At 33.7% G+C, this 17,990-nt stretch overlaps 1 protein-coding gene across 2 annotated transcripts in view; it reads left to right on the top strand.

The window, feature by feature from the left end:
- Positions 1-17,990, top strand: part of FAT4 (FAT atypical cadherin 4) — a 175,318-nt gene that overhangs the window by 87,283 nt on the left and 70,045 nt on the right. For both annotated transcript variants that reach the window (XM_040474420.1, XM_040474426.1), the window contains 4 exons: positions 3,583-3,844; positions 5,381-5,731; positions 12,247-13,169; positions 14,244-14,418. In XM_040474420.1, coding sequence (XP_040330354.1) covers positions 3,583-3,844; positions 5,381-5,731; positions 12,247-13,169; positions 14,244-14,418 — 1,711 coding nt within the window. The remainder of the gene's footprint in view (positions 1-3,582; positions 3,845-5,380; positions 5,732-12,246; positions 13,170-14,243; positions 14,419-17,990) is intronic.

Genomic DNA, 17,990 nt, shown 5'->3' with positions numbered 1-17,990 from the left:
CTAGTATGAATAGAATTCAATATTGAATGCAAGGGATTTCTTTTAGTTAGCTTTGCAGTCAGCATTAAATTGTTGCACAATTATCCAGTGGATTGGTCTTAAAAGATCAATAGAATTATTTAAAACACTAATATTATGTAAGTTATTAGCAAACTCTGTGTCAATAAATTATTATTTATACACAATTCCTTAATGACTAAATCAAACATCTAAGTATTAGTATGTTAGAGAAACTCTAGTCGGGCACTGGAGAAGAATGCCTGGGTAAAGGAATCAGTTTTAGGAAGCAACATGTACATGTTGAACTTAATTTAAATATCATTTGAAACATATGTTGGACCAAGATACACATCTTTCAGAAGCACATGACTTTGTCAGTCTCTTGTTTCCTTTTATAAACAGAATTATTATGCTTGTAATGGGCCAGGATACTCAAGCTTTGTTTCAGAGTACCATACTTGTTTTTGAAAATACTACTTAAGGTTGTAAAATGCATTTGCAATGTATAGCTATTTACTTTTAGAATTCCTTCCACGTGCTTTTGTCTCTGTGGTTCCTCAGGAGAGTAGCATGTTTTCAACCAGCATTATTTCCACTGCACAGCAACTGAAATACGATATTTGTTTCTTGTGGTATTGCTGATACTGCATATTTTAGATATTAAATAAATAGACTTTTCAAAAGACCTAATTAAGTCATTACTCTTGGCCAGACATTTTCAGACATTCACTAGAGCTATTAATTCACTGCATCAGCTGATTTTGAATATAAAAAGATTGTTGTATCAACATATTTTGATGCCTTTGTTTCTGTTCATAAGAATTATCTTAACTTTAGGAGTATTAATTATGACTGTCACTATATAGACAGGACATATCTAAATTTCAAACCATTTGTGTAATAGCTTTAAGTTGTTGTTTTTTTCTTTGCTTTCCCCTAATTTCCAAACACTTACCATTTTAATAGGTAAGAATTGAATGTAGCTGTTTTCATACCTGGATTGCTTTACTAGAATAATGGAGCTCTTAGTGAAACAGAATAAATAGTACAGAATGTGGTCAGATTAGAAGTCTAAAATTCTTATTTGAATGTTTTTGTTAAGCCATGTAATTATAATAAATACGTTAGATACTCCATGTACAGCTGAATATACAAGATACATGTGGTTTTGTGTTAAAGTCCGCTATGCCGTTACCAAATTAAAACGTGCTTTGAGGCATTCACTTTACTAAATTTTAAGATTGGCTTGAAGAATGCAGTAGAAAAATATAGCCAATCCCACTGAGCATGTATTTTGAAAGAGTATTTTTGTCTTCGGCTTATAGAAATCGTACCCTTATGTGTTTGGTAATGAAGGATAAAACACATCTAATCTGTGAAGGAAAAGATGTATGGACACCGTGGGTGCTGTGGTCTCCCAGCATGCCAGACTTCCAGTCTACAAATCCTAAATTTCAGGTTTTCCCGATATCCTTCTTGGGAGTTCTTATCCCGGATATTTTGATAAATAAATTTCTAGAGCTTGATAATTGTAAAAAAGATATTTATTTTATGTAAGCATATTTAAGTAAAAAAGTAATTGTTTGAAGTCAGCAATTCCGACACCATAAGTCAGTGTCAAAACTTAACATATATGTATTATAGGAAATGAGAAAACATATTTTTTCCCTGCAATATATAGCAACTCAGTTGTATTTTCATTTGAAGTATTCATTTACAGGAATCTCAGTCATCAAATTAACTTAGTCCATTATATAAAAACAGAAATAAAGATAACAGCTATCACTGTTACATGCTTTCTGAAGGATCATTCTAGGTGTTTTACGTGTATTAACTCATTTAATCTTCACAGTAGCCCTATGTGGCAGGTAATGTTATTATTCTGATTGTCCAAGTAAAGAAACATCAGCTCATTGGGGCTAAGTATAAGGACCAAGGTGGAGCAGAGATTCAACCCTAAAAACATCAAATCTCATCCAGTGCAGTATATAATATTCAATGTAGTATTTTAATTACAATATAATTAAGAAATATCAAATCAAACTGCTTGTAATTTCAACATTGTACTGTCAAGTTTATATTTAATATATGTTTTAAAATACTGTATTACCAAATATGTTTTGAAATAATATATGTAGAATATATTTTAAAATACTAGGAGGTCGGCATTCCCCATCATCAAGTCCACATGGGTTCTTTAATTTTAATTCTTCTCAACTTCTTTATTTTTGACTTTGCTAATATCTAATCTTTCCTGAAACCTGCCCTTTAAACTCAGTGAGTGCCCATCAAGTGATGCGCTTAGGGCAGTGTTTAGCGCTTAGTGAACACTGAATGAATGTACCGTTTTTCTCAACCTTTTCATGTCCCCTACTAACTTTCTAGTTTAGATTTCATGTTTTGAGGGTCACAGCTCAAAGGTCTAAGAGAACACAAGAAATCACCCGCTCTCATTTTACAGAACATGGACTTGGAACTTCAAACCATATAGATTGTAGAAGGTTTCACCTTGAGGAAATGAAGCCCCAGTCCTTCGGGTCCAAACTCTCCTCACTCTTTCCCTTCTCTGGCGTCTTCCCACTCTAGTCCCTCCTACATTATCAACAGCCTTGAAAGATTGCTTCCAATTAAGCCAAGATTAGTGTTTTCTTGGCCATAAAATTCAAACCAATTTGTGTTGCAGTTGAGATTCTCCAAAATATACCCATAACCAAACCAAGAGTTTGGTTTGACCTTCTTCTATTTTTCATTTAAACTCTTTCCTCTAACAAACTGTTTAACAATGAGTAAGCCAAACACATCATTTTCCTTTCACTGCACTTTTGCTTAAACTCAAATATTCCCTTAGACTTTGCTTTACAAAAAAAAACAAAAAAAAAACAAAAAAAAAACCAAAAAAAACAAACAAACAAAAAGAAGGAAGCCATTCTACAAACCCCAGTTCAGTCCATACACATTCTCCATTATTATCTTCCTTAAAGAAATCAACTTGGTTCTTACAGTGGTTATTTAAAGCCTCCCCCATTTAGTACTTGCCTCATTTAATTACCTTCTCATACTGAATCAGAATGATCATGAACTCAGAGTCAGGCAGAGTTGGATTTGAAATCCATGCTAACTGATGCAGTGTGACTCTGTAAGTTACCTAGCATCTTAGAACCCACTATCTTCATTTGTGAAATGGCGGCACCTCATGGAGTCATGAACTGAAGTGAGATAATGCATACATAATGCTGTCACAGTGCCTGGCACAGAGCAAGCCTATAGCAGATCCTCTGGTCATGCGATTAGTAGTAGTGTCATTTGTATTTTCTGTAGCGACAACTTGACTTTTTTCTATGTGTATATTTTATGAGTTAAAAGATATATAACTTATACTGATGGCTGATATTTTCTGTTATTTAATGGATAGGTGTTGAAAGACTATGTAATATACTACTTTGGGTGGTTATCTTTTGAAATCTTTTAATGTCTTATAAAGGAAAGCCCAAAGCCTCACTTTGTCAAATACATATTCAACATAAAGAATGGTGCTCTTACTTTTCTACTTCTAACACGTTCAGATATGGGTCTTTTTCTTAGGGTGCGAATGCTCTGGTCACATACACTATCATTAGTGGAGCTGATGACAGTTTCCGCATTGACCCCGAATCTGGAGATCTGATAGCAACCAAGCGGTTGGACAGGGAACGCCGTTCCAAATACTCCTTGCTGGTTCGGGCAGATGATGGCCTTCAGTCCTCAGATATGAGAATTAACATCACTGTCAGTGATGTGAATGACCACACACCCAAGTTCTCCAGACCCGTGTACTCTTTTGACATCCCAGAAGACACAACCCCAGGTAAGCGGCACACCCTTAAGTGTATTTTGCCAACGTCACTTTTGACTAAAATTATGGGATATGTAATGACTGCTCTTAAGTAACTAGTTTTTATTGTATACTACTAGGTATAAAAATATATGTGCTAGATATTTTAGTCTTTTAATTAACCTTCTTTGATATAGTTCCCAAGTAAATTCCTAGACTTTGGAGAACAAATGAAGTTAGCAATTCATCTAATTACTAATTACAAATATTTCTGTTTCTGAAAGTAGTTGTGATGAGTTGTTAATTTTCTGTCAATGACCGTTTTGATACTATTTTTCCACTTTATACTCTGTGATATTTTACATCCCACTTAAACATTTTATGTGTTAATATTTCTAAATGCTGACCTCTAAGAAACTGGTCATTTAATATGTTGTACTTTGCTACCCCTGCATCCATTCTGAATTAATGTACTTTAGAAATGCATTTGCAGGACAGGACTGCATCTTTATTTTTAACATATTTTAAATTGATTACAAAAATTAAAATAAATGGATACTGTAAAAGTGCCTAATATACTTATAGTGCTATGTGTACAAAGCACAAAGAAAAACACATGAAAACCTGTGAATACTGCCTCTAACACTTAAAACCTGTGTGACCCAGGGAAAGTTAATTCATATCTCTTAGCCTTAATTTCAAGTTCCATAAAATGGAAATAATAATTCCTGTTGGAATTAGAGTAAAGGTTAATTTGGAGGATATATCATAGTGTGCTAACACGGGGCTTGGGAAATCGCAGGTACTCAATAAGTGTTAGTGGAATCTCAATCCTGAATTGTCGCCTTGCCTCTTTGAACATATTATGTTGTGATTGTTGAGTTTGAGTACCAAATATCCATATTTTCAGTGTGTGTACGCTTCATTTCAATTATTGGAAATTCTTATCTAAAATTGAAATTTTATTTTGAATTACATTTGGAATGATTTTGCGTAATAAGGCATATGTTACAGAAACTCATTTGACAAAGAAATTAAATATTTATAGACTACTTCTCACTGCAGTTTTCTCTTCCCTCCCCAACATGAGTTGTGCACGTCCTTCATGAAATTACCATCACGTTTATTTCTGCCTTAATTACAGCAATGACCACATGAGCTATCAAGTGATATCCCCTGAGCATAAGTCTGAATTATTGCTTGGGACCCACACCTTCCTGATACTAGCAATGGGCCCCAATAGAAGTCATTGCAGTCACCAATATGTTCATGAATTGTTAGTGCCAAGCAGAAAAATAATGTCAGAAGTAGTATTATTTCTCCAGAACATTTACACTGCAACATAGAATTTCCTGAGTATTTAATATGCTATATATTTCATTAATATTTGGGAAGGTTGGTATCAGTATTAATGTAGAAATCTGCAGAATGTTGAGCTCACTCTATTTTCATAGTGATTCTCTGGTTAAAATGTTTTACTGTAATAATAAAATTTGTTGGTGTCTGCATATACTCTCTGAGTAATACCTTATCTCATTAATTTTAGACCATTAATTTATTTTTTGATAGGTTCATTGGTAGCAGCTATTTTAGCTACAGATGATGACTCTGGTGTGAATGGAGAAATTACATATATTGTGAATGAAGATGATGAAGATGGCATATTTTTCCTGAATCCAGTTACTGGAGTCTTTAATTTGACTCGAGCATTAGATTATGAAGCACAGCAATATTATATCCTCACTGTTCGAGCTGAAGATGGTGGGGGACAATTTACTACCATTAGGGTGTATTTTAATGTACTAGACGTAAATGATAACCCACCCATTTTCAGCTTAAATTCATATAGCACATCTTTAATGGAGAATCTACCTCTAGGATCTACTGTTCTTGTGTTTAATGTTACCGACGCAGATGATGGTATGTACTTTATTTTATACACTTAAAATTTTACTAAATATGACCTCAGATTTATATTATATTTATTTACTGTGTTCAGCTGTCACAATTTTTTTTAATATAGGTCCAAAAAGGAATAGATTTATGATTTAATTATAGAGGATTAAAAATCTGAGTACTTTATAAGTTAAATTCTTGTAACAGTTACACAGCATGCATTGTTATCATTTCAAAAACTTTGTCTTCTGGGGCACCTGGGTGGCTTGGTTGGTTAAGCATCCGACTTAGGCTCAGGTTATGATCTGGCAGTTTGTGAGTTCGAACTCCACGTTGGGCTCTGTGCTGACAGCTCGGAGCTTGGAGCCTGCTTCGGATTCTGTGTTTCCTTCTCTCTCTGCCCCTCCCTTGCTCACGCTCTGTCTCTCTCTCTCTCTCACTCTCAAAAATAAATAAACATGAAAAAAAAAACTCTTTATCTTCCTTTTTTACAGTATTGTAGTTTAATAATGTAGAAGTCATAAAACAATTTTTTACTAGGCTTCTGTCAGATTAGTAAAAATATTTGTCTACATTTGTAACTTTAACATATAAAGGATAAAAATTGGAAGCAAAAGGAAAACCAACATTTAAAAAAATACTTAAGAATGCATAATTAGTTATATATTTCCAACAGAAAGCTTCTAATAATATTTTAGCAAGTTTTCATGCTTTGACTGAAAAGATGATTCAGATCTCTTTAACTTATGCTATATAATCAAGTTGAGATTTCACCTTAACTCTAGACTTTACATGTGTTTAATTTTATTTATTGCAAAATCATTTGGCAAACTTTCTTTTAAAATATAACTCTCCTGGCCTTTATTCTAAAACTTGTTTTGTAAATACACATATTATATAATATAGCACTAGAGATAACATTGTGCATATTATCAGTCTTTAACTGATATGTTTGGAAAGTTAGTACCTTGTTTCCCCTTTTATTGGATGAGCTAGATGTCCTATCTCTTGAGAAAACAAGGGACAGAACTTTCAAGAGGAAATAGGTCTCGAGCCTGAGGATATGCCTAACAACATAGGCATATCAACCTTAATTTAGAATTTCCTGGTTCTTACTGACTTGGATGATTAATGTAATTTTGGAATACCATTGTATCTCAACATTCTCCTCTATACTTAGTTTCCTTTCAGAATTGTCTAGAAGTGTCACTGAGAAAGATATGACAGGCAAAAAGCACATTATTTTATATATGTTTCAATTCACAAAATTGGAAATACTTTCTTTAGAGTTCATTAAGTGCATTTTGAAGTTTTCCCCTTTTATACAAGCACAGTTAATATTGGTCGCAGGTATATATCTAAAAAAGAAGTATCTGTAATTCTAGTACTACTACTATAGCTAATAATAACCAATATTCGTGGCATATTTAGCATGTAACTAGTCTTGGCCTAAGAACATTGCTCACTCTATTTCATTTACACCAGCCCAGCTCTGTGATTGGCTCCAACTGGCATTTATATACAATTGAGCTTAATCCCAATTTTGGAAGTTGATGTCCGTATTATAACTTTCATTAGTTTACCTGCTGTCTGCATATCAATATCTTATTTGTCCTTATGACTGGTCCTGGCTTTTCTGTAGTGAAGAATTTTTTTTGCTATGTTTCTTTGTGATTTATTTATTATGCACTAGAGAGTGACTGTTGCTTCACAGGACTGTGTGTTCCTCTGGATTAAATTTTATTTTTCCTCATACCTTCAAATACAGAGAACTGAACAATAGCAAATAAGAAACTTTCTTTGTGAAAGCCTGTTGGAATATTCCTAAAGCAATATATTATTCACAGCCATATATTAACCATTGACTTCAACTTGCTCTTCATGCATTTCTTTTCCTTTAATTGTGTTGAGCAAAAGTTTCAAGCTACATTTTTCCATTGTTTTAGTTTTGAATGTTTTTATCACTGTAATTTCCTGTACTTTGGCCTAAAATATAGGACATGGTTCCTATTCTTTCTGAATTTCAAGGATAATGATAAGACTGAACCAGGGTAACCTTCTTTGTTTAAAATTACCAACTCAATCACACTAAATAGTTCTCAAAGTATTTCACAGGCAGTATTATTTAGACATTTTTTTAAAAAATAACAAATTCCGGGTACCTGGGTGACTCAGTTAAGCATCTGAATTTAGCTCAGGTTATGGTCTTGCTGTTTGTGAGTTCAAGCCCACCTGAGGCTCCATGCTGAGCGTGGAGACTTCTTGGGATTCTCTCTCTCCCTCTGTCTCTCTCCTTGCCTCTCCTCCACTTGTTCTCTCTCTCTTCCCAAAATAAATAAACTTTAAAATAAAATAAAATAAAATAAAATAAAATAAAATACAAAACAAATTCATCTAAATCTGTGATCAAAAGGTTCCTGATGGGAGAGTATTGTCATTTGAGGAAATTTTATATAAAAATAAAGTTAATATTTTCTGATTCTCCAGAGTTTATCCTAAAATTTTAGGTTACAGAATTATTTAGTAAAAATAGGTCAAATATTTTACTATTTTTACAATACAAATAGTATATGTATTAATCTCAAGGCTTCCCTGTGTATAGTTTAAAAAGTATTATATTGAGGCAAAATGTTATAAACCGAACTTAATGCAAATAAACTGGCTTTGGTAGTTATTATGTTATTCTAGAAATAAATGCATATGATTTTCAAAATATTGGGAGTCATAGACTGTTTTGAGAATAGAGCAATGGTAATTATTACTGAATAAGTTCACCTGTATATGCTTGGTACAATTGCAGGCATTCAAATTAAAGAAGTTTCATATTCCATTGACTTGATGACCTTTTTCGAAATCGCTTCATAAAGCTGAATGCTATCTGAAACAGTTCTGTGCCTTACAGCTGTATGATAAGTTGACAAATGGTAGTTCATTGTAGCCTAATTAAATCATGCTTAGGGATTGTGAATAAATACACACACTTCATCACAGAACTATACACCTATGTTACGTGCTATATTTCCTGGAACTAAATAATTCTCGAGACTGAAAAAAACAAAAACAGAAACAAAGACTCAATACAACCACACATGCACAATAAAACTGCCAGAAAGAATCATGCACCTAAATCACTTTCAGAACATTGAACACAAATGGCTAGAAATATGAACAGTTTTAAGTTTAAAGACCTGGTGGGCTATAAAATCCCACTAAACTCAAGTCCCATTGCTTATGGGTAAATTACAGAATTTTAAAATAATGTCTGTACCGTTTCGTGATTTGAGTATTTGATGCAAAGGACAGAGAGAGACAAATGATATGAGCTCTGTATTTTTCTTAGGAAACTACAAATCGTTAGGGAGAATTTTGAGCTTCTCTCTATCCACATCTATTTTCTAGCTGTAGAGCACATGCCCAAAGTCATTTAGAATTGTCAGAAAGGAAAAGTCCTTTTCTTTATAGTAAGGTAATATATGAGTGGCTCTTGTGGCCTGTAATTGCAACGGGAAGGATTCATGAAGTTCCTGAGATGAGAGCTGTTTTTCAGATGGTGGTGCAGTATTTTGTTCAAAGGTTGTTGTATTTTTATGTTTATTTTCTCAAAGATGATTGTTATCATGAGTTCCTCTTAATGTTATTATCTAATATCAATATTTGTCATTATGAACCTGAATATAAAATCAAATTTTTCTTTTTTTGTAATTCTTGTTAAAGTTTAATACTTACTACTTACCCCACCCAACTGCCTCACCATACTTTTTTTCCTTAAAAAAAAGAGGCTGTTCTGCTGTTTACAAGGAGGCTATAAAGTCTTGGTATCACATTCTCTTTTTGCCTCTGAAATATAGTTTGTTTACTCAAGGAAGTGGCAAACATGGTGGACCAGAGTGTTCAGATCCTTGATTTAATTGCTTGAATTCCAATTGATTTATGTAGAAATGCTAGGCCATCACTTTGTAGCCATGTGTAATTTTGTCAGTTTTTCTAATTTCTTTTGATCTTGGGCATGAAAGATTTTATATGCTTTCACAGAGCTAAATTTTATATCTCTGCTTGTAGGTATTATTTTATCCAGATGTTTTCATAACTTTTTCTCTGTAATAATTGTGTCTGAATTTGTGCCTCAAAGAATAGGAATTCAATATTTACTGATGGGTTTAGCCATAAAAAATGCAGAAAATTTCCTTGGTAAAAAATGACTTACAAGTATATTAAAAATATATAATATACATCTTTTAAATTAAATGTCTTTTTAGGGATATATAGGTGTATATATTTTCTGAAATAAGAAGTATATAAAATATTATATATATAAAATCTCTATATATTGAACCAATTGATGGAAAATTTTTTGCACCAGTTGATGGAACTTTTTCTTCCCCCATCCTTTGAATTTAAAGTCAAAGGTTGAAGTAGACTGTTGACCTTGTCCAATCCAGATCTTAAAATTCTCTTTATCTCCTCCTGGTAAATTGACCTTTGACTCCCAGTAGCTTTATTTATTCATATTTTTCCGGATCTTCAGAGTCCTAATTATTCTGAACTTTACACTGGTTGTTCACTTCTGAATAGTTTTAAATAAACTATAAATATTAAAAGCCACAACTCACAATGAGGAGGAAAATCTACCTTTTCAAAGATCTATTCCATCCTGGAGATTTTTATGAATAAGTCAGTGTCTGAAAGTTATTTTCATAAAAATTTCTTCTGTATATCAACATATAGACAAAGGACATTAGATACAGACCATAAAATCACAGGGAAAGAGTAATTCTAACATTTTTTTTTTTTTTAAAGAGCAGGCAATCCTTAGCTGGTAGAAAAGAAAATACCATTACTCAACTAAAACTTGCCTTCACAAGGAACATGACAAGTTTCAAAAAACGGTAAATGCTAACTTAAGTAGGGGCACCTGGGTGGCTCAGTCGGTTAAGGGTCTGACCTTGGCTCAGGTCATGATCTCATGGTTTGCGAGTTCAAGTCCCACATCGGGCTCTGTGCTGACAGCTCAGAGCCTGGATCCTGCTTCAGATTCTGTGTCTCTTTCTCTCTCTGCCCCTCCCCTGCTCAGACTCTGTCTCTGTCTCTCAAGAATAAATAAACATTGAAAAAAGTTAAAAAAAAAAAAAGTGCTAACTCAAGTAGTAATAGGCTTCTAAGAAAGAGTATTTTTCAAGAAAAAAAAAAAAGAGAAAAAGAGTGATCAAATTGCTTTAGAAGACTCTTGGGACAGGCTAGATATCATTTCTGACACCTGAATAGTTTGTTTTTTGTTTTTTGGTTTTTTTTTTTTTTTTAAGTAATCTCTAAACCCAACATGGGGCTTGAACCAACCTTGAGATTAAGAGTCACATGCTCTAGTGAATGAGCCAGCCAAGCACCCCTGATGCCTAAACAGTTTAAATTAACTTCAGAAAAATAGGAACTATTTGTCAGCAGTTAACATAACTCAACAGATTTTCCCTAGCATAAAATCCGAGAGTATAAAATCCTTGTTGAGAATGAATTATCTAGATACATGAAATGTTTCTTAACAATACTTAGAATATCCTACAGTGTCCCAACATCTTTAGGAAGAGATATAAAAATGTGCATAGCATTATGCGCAAGTGAAGAAAACATAAATCTGGGGCAAGAAATCTGATTTCTTTTTGTTTTCACTGCTTTTCTGTTATTTACTTTCAAATTATTTACTAAAAACAATTGGCCAATCCATTCCCCACATCATTTTTGTGAGAATATTCTCTGCAGTCATTTTCTGAAATAGGAAATTATATATTATTTTTTATAATTAAGAAGTGACACATGTTGTAAGAAAAATATATAAAATAGTATCTAAATATAGCCCAATAATATAGTGTGAGCATTTATATTTGCAGCCTTTTATGTGTAACTTTACTGCTAACATTTCCTTCAAAGAATACTTTTAAAACACATTAAGTGTACATAGTAAAATCTGAGAGAGAATTATTTTCACAAAGGGCATGAGCCAGATGCTTACTAAGAATTAAAAAGTATTTATTGGTTCTGACAAGAAATGTAAAAGTAGGCTTAAAACATAACTAATGCCATACATCAGAAAATTTTATTACCCTTCTCTGAAAATTGGTGTCAACCTCAATAAATTACTGAAGTTCTAAATGTTTGGCTAATAGTATAGACTGTGGCACTGTTAATGTTGAACCCTCAGGAACCATTTGATAGAAATAAGAAAGTATATAGAAAAATATTTGCTCTCTGGAATATTTTTATCCTTTCTAATTTTGTAATTTAACATTTCAACATCGTAGTAAATTGTAGGCATTATATAGATCATTTGTTCACCAGATTGTAAACATCTTTTCAGAACAAAAGTTGACAGACAAGGAATTATGTGTATGCATTACTTACAAAACAATTAACTGTGGCTAAATCATCCAAAGTTGTGTTTGGGGCATTATATATCAAATATGCAAAGTTTTATGCCAGAATGTTTGGTACAACTTGGTCTGTAATCAGCACACATTCAAGAAAATTTAATGTTTTCCCTTCCATTTCAGGCATCAACTCCCAATTGGCTTATAGCATTGCTTCAGGTGATAGCCTCGGTCAGTTTACAGTGGACAAGAATGGTGTACTGAAAGTCCTTAAAAGTTTGGATCGGGAAAGTCAGTCCTTCTACAACCTGGTTGTTCAAGCACATGACCTGCCACAACTTCCAGCCTCCAGATTCACAAGCACTGCCCATGTCTCCATTATTTTGTTGGATGTAAATGATAACCCACCAACATTTCTTTCCCCTAAATTGACATACATTCCAGAAAATACACCTATTGATACTATTGTTTTCAAAGCTCAAGCAACCGACCCAGACAGTGGCCCAAACAGCTATATTGAATACGCCCTGCTGAACCCTTTGGGAAACAAGTTCAGTATTGGGACCATTGATGGTGAAGTGAGGCTCACTGGAGAACTAGATAGAGAAGAGATTTCTAATTACACTCTAACAGTGGTGGCTACAGACAAAGGTCAACCAGCTCTCTCTTCATCTACAGAAGTTGTAGTTATGGTGCTTGATATCAATGACAACAACCCTGTTTTTGTGCAGGCCTTGTATAAAGTGGAGATTAATGAGAACACACTTACTGGAACAGATATAATACAAGTATACGCAGCAGATGGAGATGAAGGTACAAATGGACAGGTTCGCTATGGCATTGTTGATGGTAATGCCAATCAGGAATTTCGCATCGACTCTGTCACAGGTGCCATCACTGTGGCTAAGCCTTTGGATAGAGAGAAAACTCCTACTTACTCACTAACTGTTCAGGCAACAGATCGGGGAAGTAACCCCAGAACTGACACCTGCACTGTCAGCATTGTTCTACTGGATATTAATGATTTTGTTCCCATGTTTGAGCTATCTCCATATTCTGTAAATGTTCCTGAGAATTTAGGGACACTGCCCAGAACAATTCTTCAGGTCAGTGTATTTAAATAAAATAAATACTATGTTCACTATAAGACATCTAATTTAAAAGTCAACACTCGGGGCGCCTGGGTGGCTCAGTCAGGTGAGTGTCTGGCTTGAGCTCAGGTTGTGATCTCGTGGTTCATGGGTTTGAGCCCCATGTAGGGCTCTGTACTGTACAGCACAGCTGTTTTGGGTTCTGTGTCTCCCTCTCTGTCTGCTCCTCCCCTGCTTGTGCCCTGTCTCTCTCTCAAAAATAAATAAACATGAAAACTTTTTAAAAAATAAATAAATGTCAACCCTCTCCTACAGTGTTCATGCTTCACCCACTCTCTTCCTCATTGTCTCCATAAATGCTTACCTGCAGATACAGGAAATCTCGAAAAGGAAAGGTTTATGAAAACTATACCCAAGAACTTACTGATTTCCTCCTCATAGATTAAAATATTGCATTACAATTATGTTCTTTTGTGAATACTCATGTTGCACACTTTTATGTATTTGTGTATTTTGAATTGTTTCACTATAACAGTAATATCTAAACATAGTGAGAAAATAAAATGATGTAAATGTTTGAAAACTTGGTTACAAAAATCCTACTCGCTCGCCTCCTTACCTGGATGGAACTTTTGTTAAAAATTTTTGTGAAGCTTTCCAAAAATACTATAAGTTGATTTTATATATAGTTTTACACAAATAATACATACTACTCTGTACCATTTTTACTTTTTACTCGAAACTTAAAGATGTGTCTCAGGAACCTTTTAATATTGGTACATATGACTTTACCTCATTGTATTTAAATGTATTTATTTATTTTGAGAGAGAAAGTGTGTGTGCAGGGGAGGGGCAGAGACAGAGGAAATGGGAGAATCCCAAGCAGGCTCCAAGCTGTCAGCGGGGAGCCTGATGAAGGGCCCGATCCCACTACTGTGAGATCATGACCTGAACCAAAATCGAGAGTCAGACAATTAACTGACTACCCAGATGCCTCTACCTCATTATTTTTAATGATACATTTTATTTTGTGGTGGACATTGTGTTAGATTTATTCACATTCCTGGCATGTATTATTCTCCCCTACAGGTGGTGGCAAGAGATGATGATCAAGGTCCTAATAGCAAACTCTCATATGTTCTATTTGGTGGTAATGAAGACAATGCTTTTACTCTCTCAGCTAGCGGAGAACTTCGAGTAACACAGAGTTTGGACCGCGAGACAAAGGAACACTTTGTCTTGATGATCACAGCTACAGATTCAGGTACGCCTTGTCTGGTTATGAAGAATTTCTTCACAATATAATTAAATAAAAGTATATTCGTCTACCATGAAATTAAACATTTATTGAAGAATTTATGAATTCTTGGCACTCCAATTGTATCTATATAATTTATAGCAGATATATCACTTTGTGAAATTTGTGTATAAATATCTAAATGATAAAGGCTTGAGTACAATACAAACAGGGCTCTATTCCTGTAAGACCAAATGTTTCCCTGCCCACTTAGCCATCACTTTTGAGGGTAATTTGATACTCTACCAATTGAGCCATGAGGCATTTCAAGCACTTTCAGCTTTAAAACATTCAATGGTTCTAACTGGCCATAGTGGGTAATAAATTGGGTCCAGAGTTCTTCATTAGTCGTCTAGGTTTTGTAAGTAGCCATAATAGACATTTGATGAAGCCCCACAGAGCTCCAAAAGGAGTATCAGTGAGAACCTGGCATCCTCACTGAGTTAGCAGCATAGTGGACTACCATAGAAATAATGAAAAACAGTATATGCTAGGATTTAATGCCTGTAAGCAGTAATTATGTAAAGTTGTATAGCAGGTGGTACAAAATACAATCTATTAAAAAATAATATTACTATTTACCACCATTTTGTTTTGCATATATTGACTCTCTAAATACTGAGACTTGTAATTCAAAATTGAAATAATTTAAAATTTGTCAAAGGAATGTTATGCCTTGAAGAAAGTATGTATTGCTTAAATATTTGTTGAATAAATGATTGAATGAATGAATTGATCATTGAATTCCAGAGGCATTAATGAATCATGAAACATTGCCTTATGTGACATTCATTTATACAAATAGCCACGCAACTTATTATTTAAGGATTAAAGAATTTGGTAATGTTGACATAGTTTCTAAAATTTTGTTGAAATCGCTTTAAGCCAAAGCGATTTTTTGGAACCTCAAAGGACTAAAATTATATCTATATCTACGTATATAAATTTGTATTCATGAATATAGTATATATTCATGTAGATTTGTGGATACTGATACAGAACAATTTTGAATTTACAACTGTGCTCGTTTTACTGTTGTTGAAAGGTTTTTGATGAACATGGCATTAAGTTTTTGTTATATATGACCAATTTTGGAGTATACAATATATTGTTTCCAGTCACCACTTCTAATAAAAGAGCAGGGGATTTTGAGATTACAAGTCATGATCGATTTATATTCGGTATTCAGATGATAGCGCCAATGATTATTAATTCAGGTGGCTCTTATATATTATTTGCCATTTACTCTTGGGATTGTCATTATCTGAGACTATTGCCTACAGAGAAAACCACAGTCTCTGCCTTTTTGAAAATATGTGTGAATGACCATGTTATATTTTTGCAAACTATAAAATCCTGAGGAATAATGAACAGAATATGGTGTGGTAACCATGTAAAGTTTAAACCAAGTTTATCTGAAACATGTTTTATTATGTCCATAGTCAGTAATGTGCTTCATGGTCAGTAGGCACAAAGGGTAAGTATTCTTATGTAAGAAATACAATCACTACTACATTGCTCATATCAATCCAGTATTTCAACAGTCACTTGGATAGAAGAGAGAAAAAAAAATTGAGTAGACACTGGTAGTCAGATATTTACAACCAAGGTTTTATTACTAAAACACCCCAGTCTTAGCTTCCTTCTCCAGTTAGTACTGGAAATGTGTGGTCAGTTCTATGCATGTGTGAAAACATAGCCTTTGTAAAAGTGAAGTGGGGAAGGAGAAACCAGGACCAGAAATCTAGTTGGCTAAGGCATCAGTCACTATAAAACCTGTGCACAGAATGTGTATCACAGAGAAGTCATCCCTGGGTGGGAAGCAGTATGTGATTGCAAGAGTTAGGTTGCAGCGCAGGGTGATCTGGGATGAGCAGGCACAGCCCACAAGTTCTCCATCAGAGGATTTGTACTTTGGAATATTCTAAGTCAAAAATCATGGTAGAGAAAGAATGTAACCATGTAGACAAGAGTGCTTGTTTTCAACCAGGGGAATCTGAGAATTTAAATTATTTTTGTATGTCTATGTAGTCAAGGGGTGGGGGATATTGTGAAAAAGAAGGAAATTTACACACATATATATATATATATCTCCATATCTATCTCTATCTTTATATCTATATCTATATCCGTGTCATGCAGTATAACAGGTTTTACAGACATTAACCCATTTTTATACATCACTTTTCTTTATCATCTCAAAACCTTGCATGCTATTTTGATTTTACTTACAGTAAACCCAAACTCAGTGTGGTTAAACAATTTGCTCAGGATCACACAGCTATGTGGCAGAGTATGATTCAGACCTTAGCATAGCTTACTTGCAAGTTCAGAGTATACTGAATTTTTAGTGTGTAAGCAAAGTCAAATTTGAAAAGAATAATATTGATTGCCAAAATTATTTTATTTGCAAACCACAACTTAGTATTAATCTGTATAATAAAATGATAAAAACTTTCATTTTGAATCTGGTTTGAATTCTGGTTCTGTCATAATTTTCTTTGTGATTCAGGCAAGGTGTACTAGCTCTCTCAATTTCAGTATCTTCTTCAGTACAATTGGGATAATAATAACTAGAAAGTAGTTTATTATAAGGTTTAATTGATACAACCTATGTTAAATTGCTAAATATGCCTATAACATAGTGTAATGATTTTAATAAGAATTGTACTTCATACACTTTAAATACTGTAAAATTCTTAGAAATATTTGCCCTGTCCCTTACTACATAAGTATTATTATTAAAAGATGTATAGATGTATTGGTTTCATAAACATTTTTTAAAAATCGTAGTTCACATTAAGTTTCATTTTATACTTTACTACTTAAAAATTTTTAGTTTGTAGCAGATATTTCTTCCAAAGAATGTATTTTATAGTAAATGTTTCACTATTCAAGAAGACCACAGATTTTTAAAACCATAGTTCAACTAAAATACAGTTAAAGAGGAGTTTGTGGACTGACCAGCAAAGTTAACCATCACTCGTAGTGCTATTTCTCCATCAAAATGACAATATGGAAGGGATATTTCATTTGGGGAAAAAAAACAAAAACAAAAAACAAAGACAAAAAAACAAAAAAACAAAAAAAAAAACAAACACCTTGAAATGGTAGAGCTAAAAGTGTTTTCTTCTAATAGACGTGGGTGAATGAGCCTGTTAGGAGTAACTTTCACGAGGAGGAGATTCAATAAAACATTGATCTACATGTGCAGACTATGCAAGAACCAAGCCCTGGTTCCAGCGAGTCAAACTGATGCCATCAGCCTTGAGTCTGAGGAAAATTGGGGATCTAAAATTCTTAATATCAGGACAAATAATAGAAGTATAACTCTAATTTCTAGAAAGGATTATTGGCACTACATGAGAAATGGAAAGACCATGTATATATTGATTCTGCCAAATACTGAGATAGGAGTATTAATAAGTTATGGAAATTCAAATTATCAGTAACATTAAGGTATTTGGAAGTGTGTCATTTAGTGCCTTAAATATGGTGTTAGGGAGCATGATGGGAGATGTAAATGAGATTCAGCATTT

This window comes from Herpailurus yagouaroundi, unplaced genomic scaffold, assembly GCF_014898765.1.
Source record: "Herpailurus yagouaroundi ecotype Mexico unplaced genomic scaffold, PumYag 28, whole genome shotgun sequence".
NCBI classification, from domain to species: Eukaryota; Metazoa; Chordata; class Mammalia; order Carnivora; family Felidae; genus Herpailurus; species Herpailurus yagouaroundi.
This window is presented reverse-complemented; position numbering and strand designations above follow the sequence as displayed.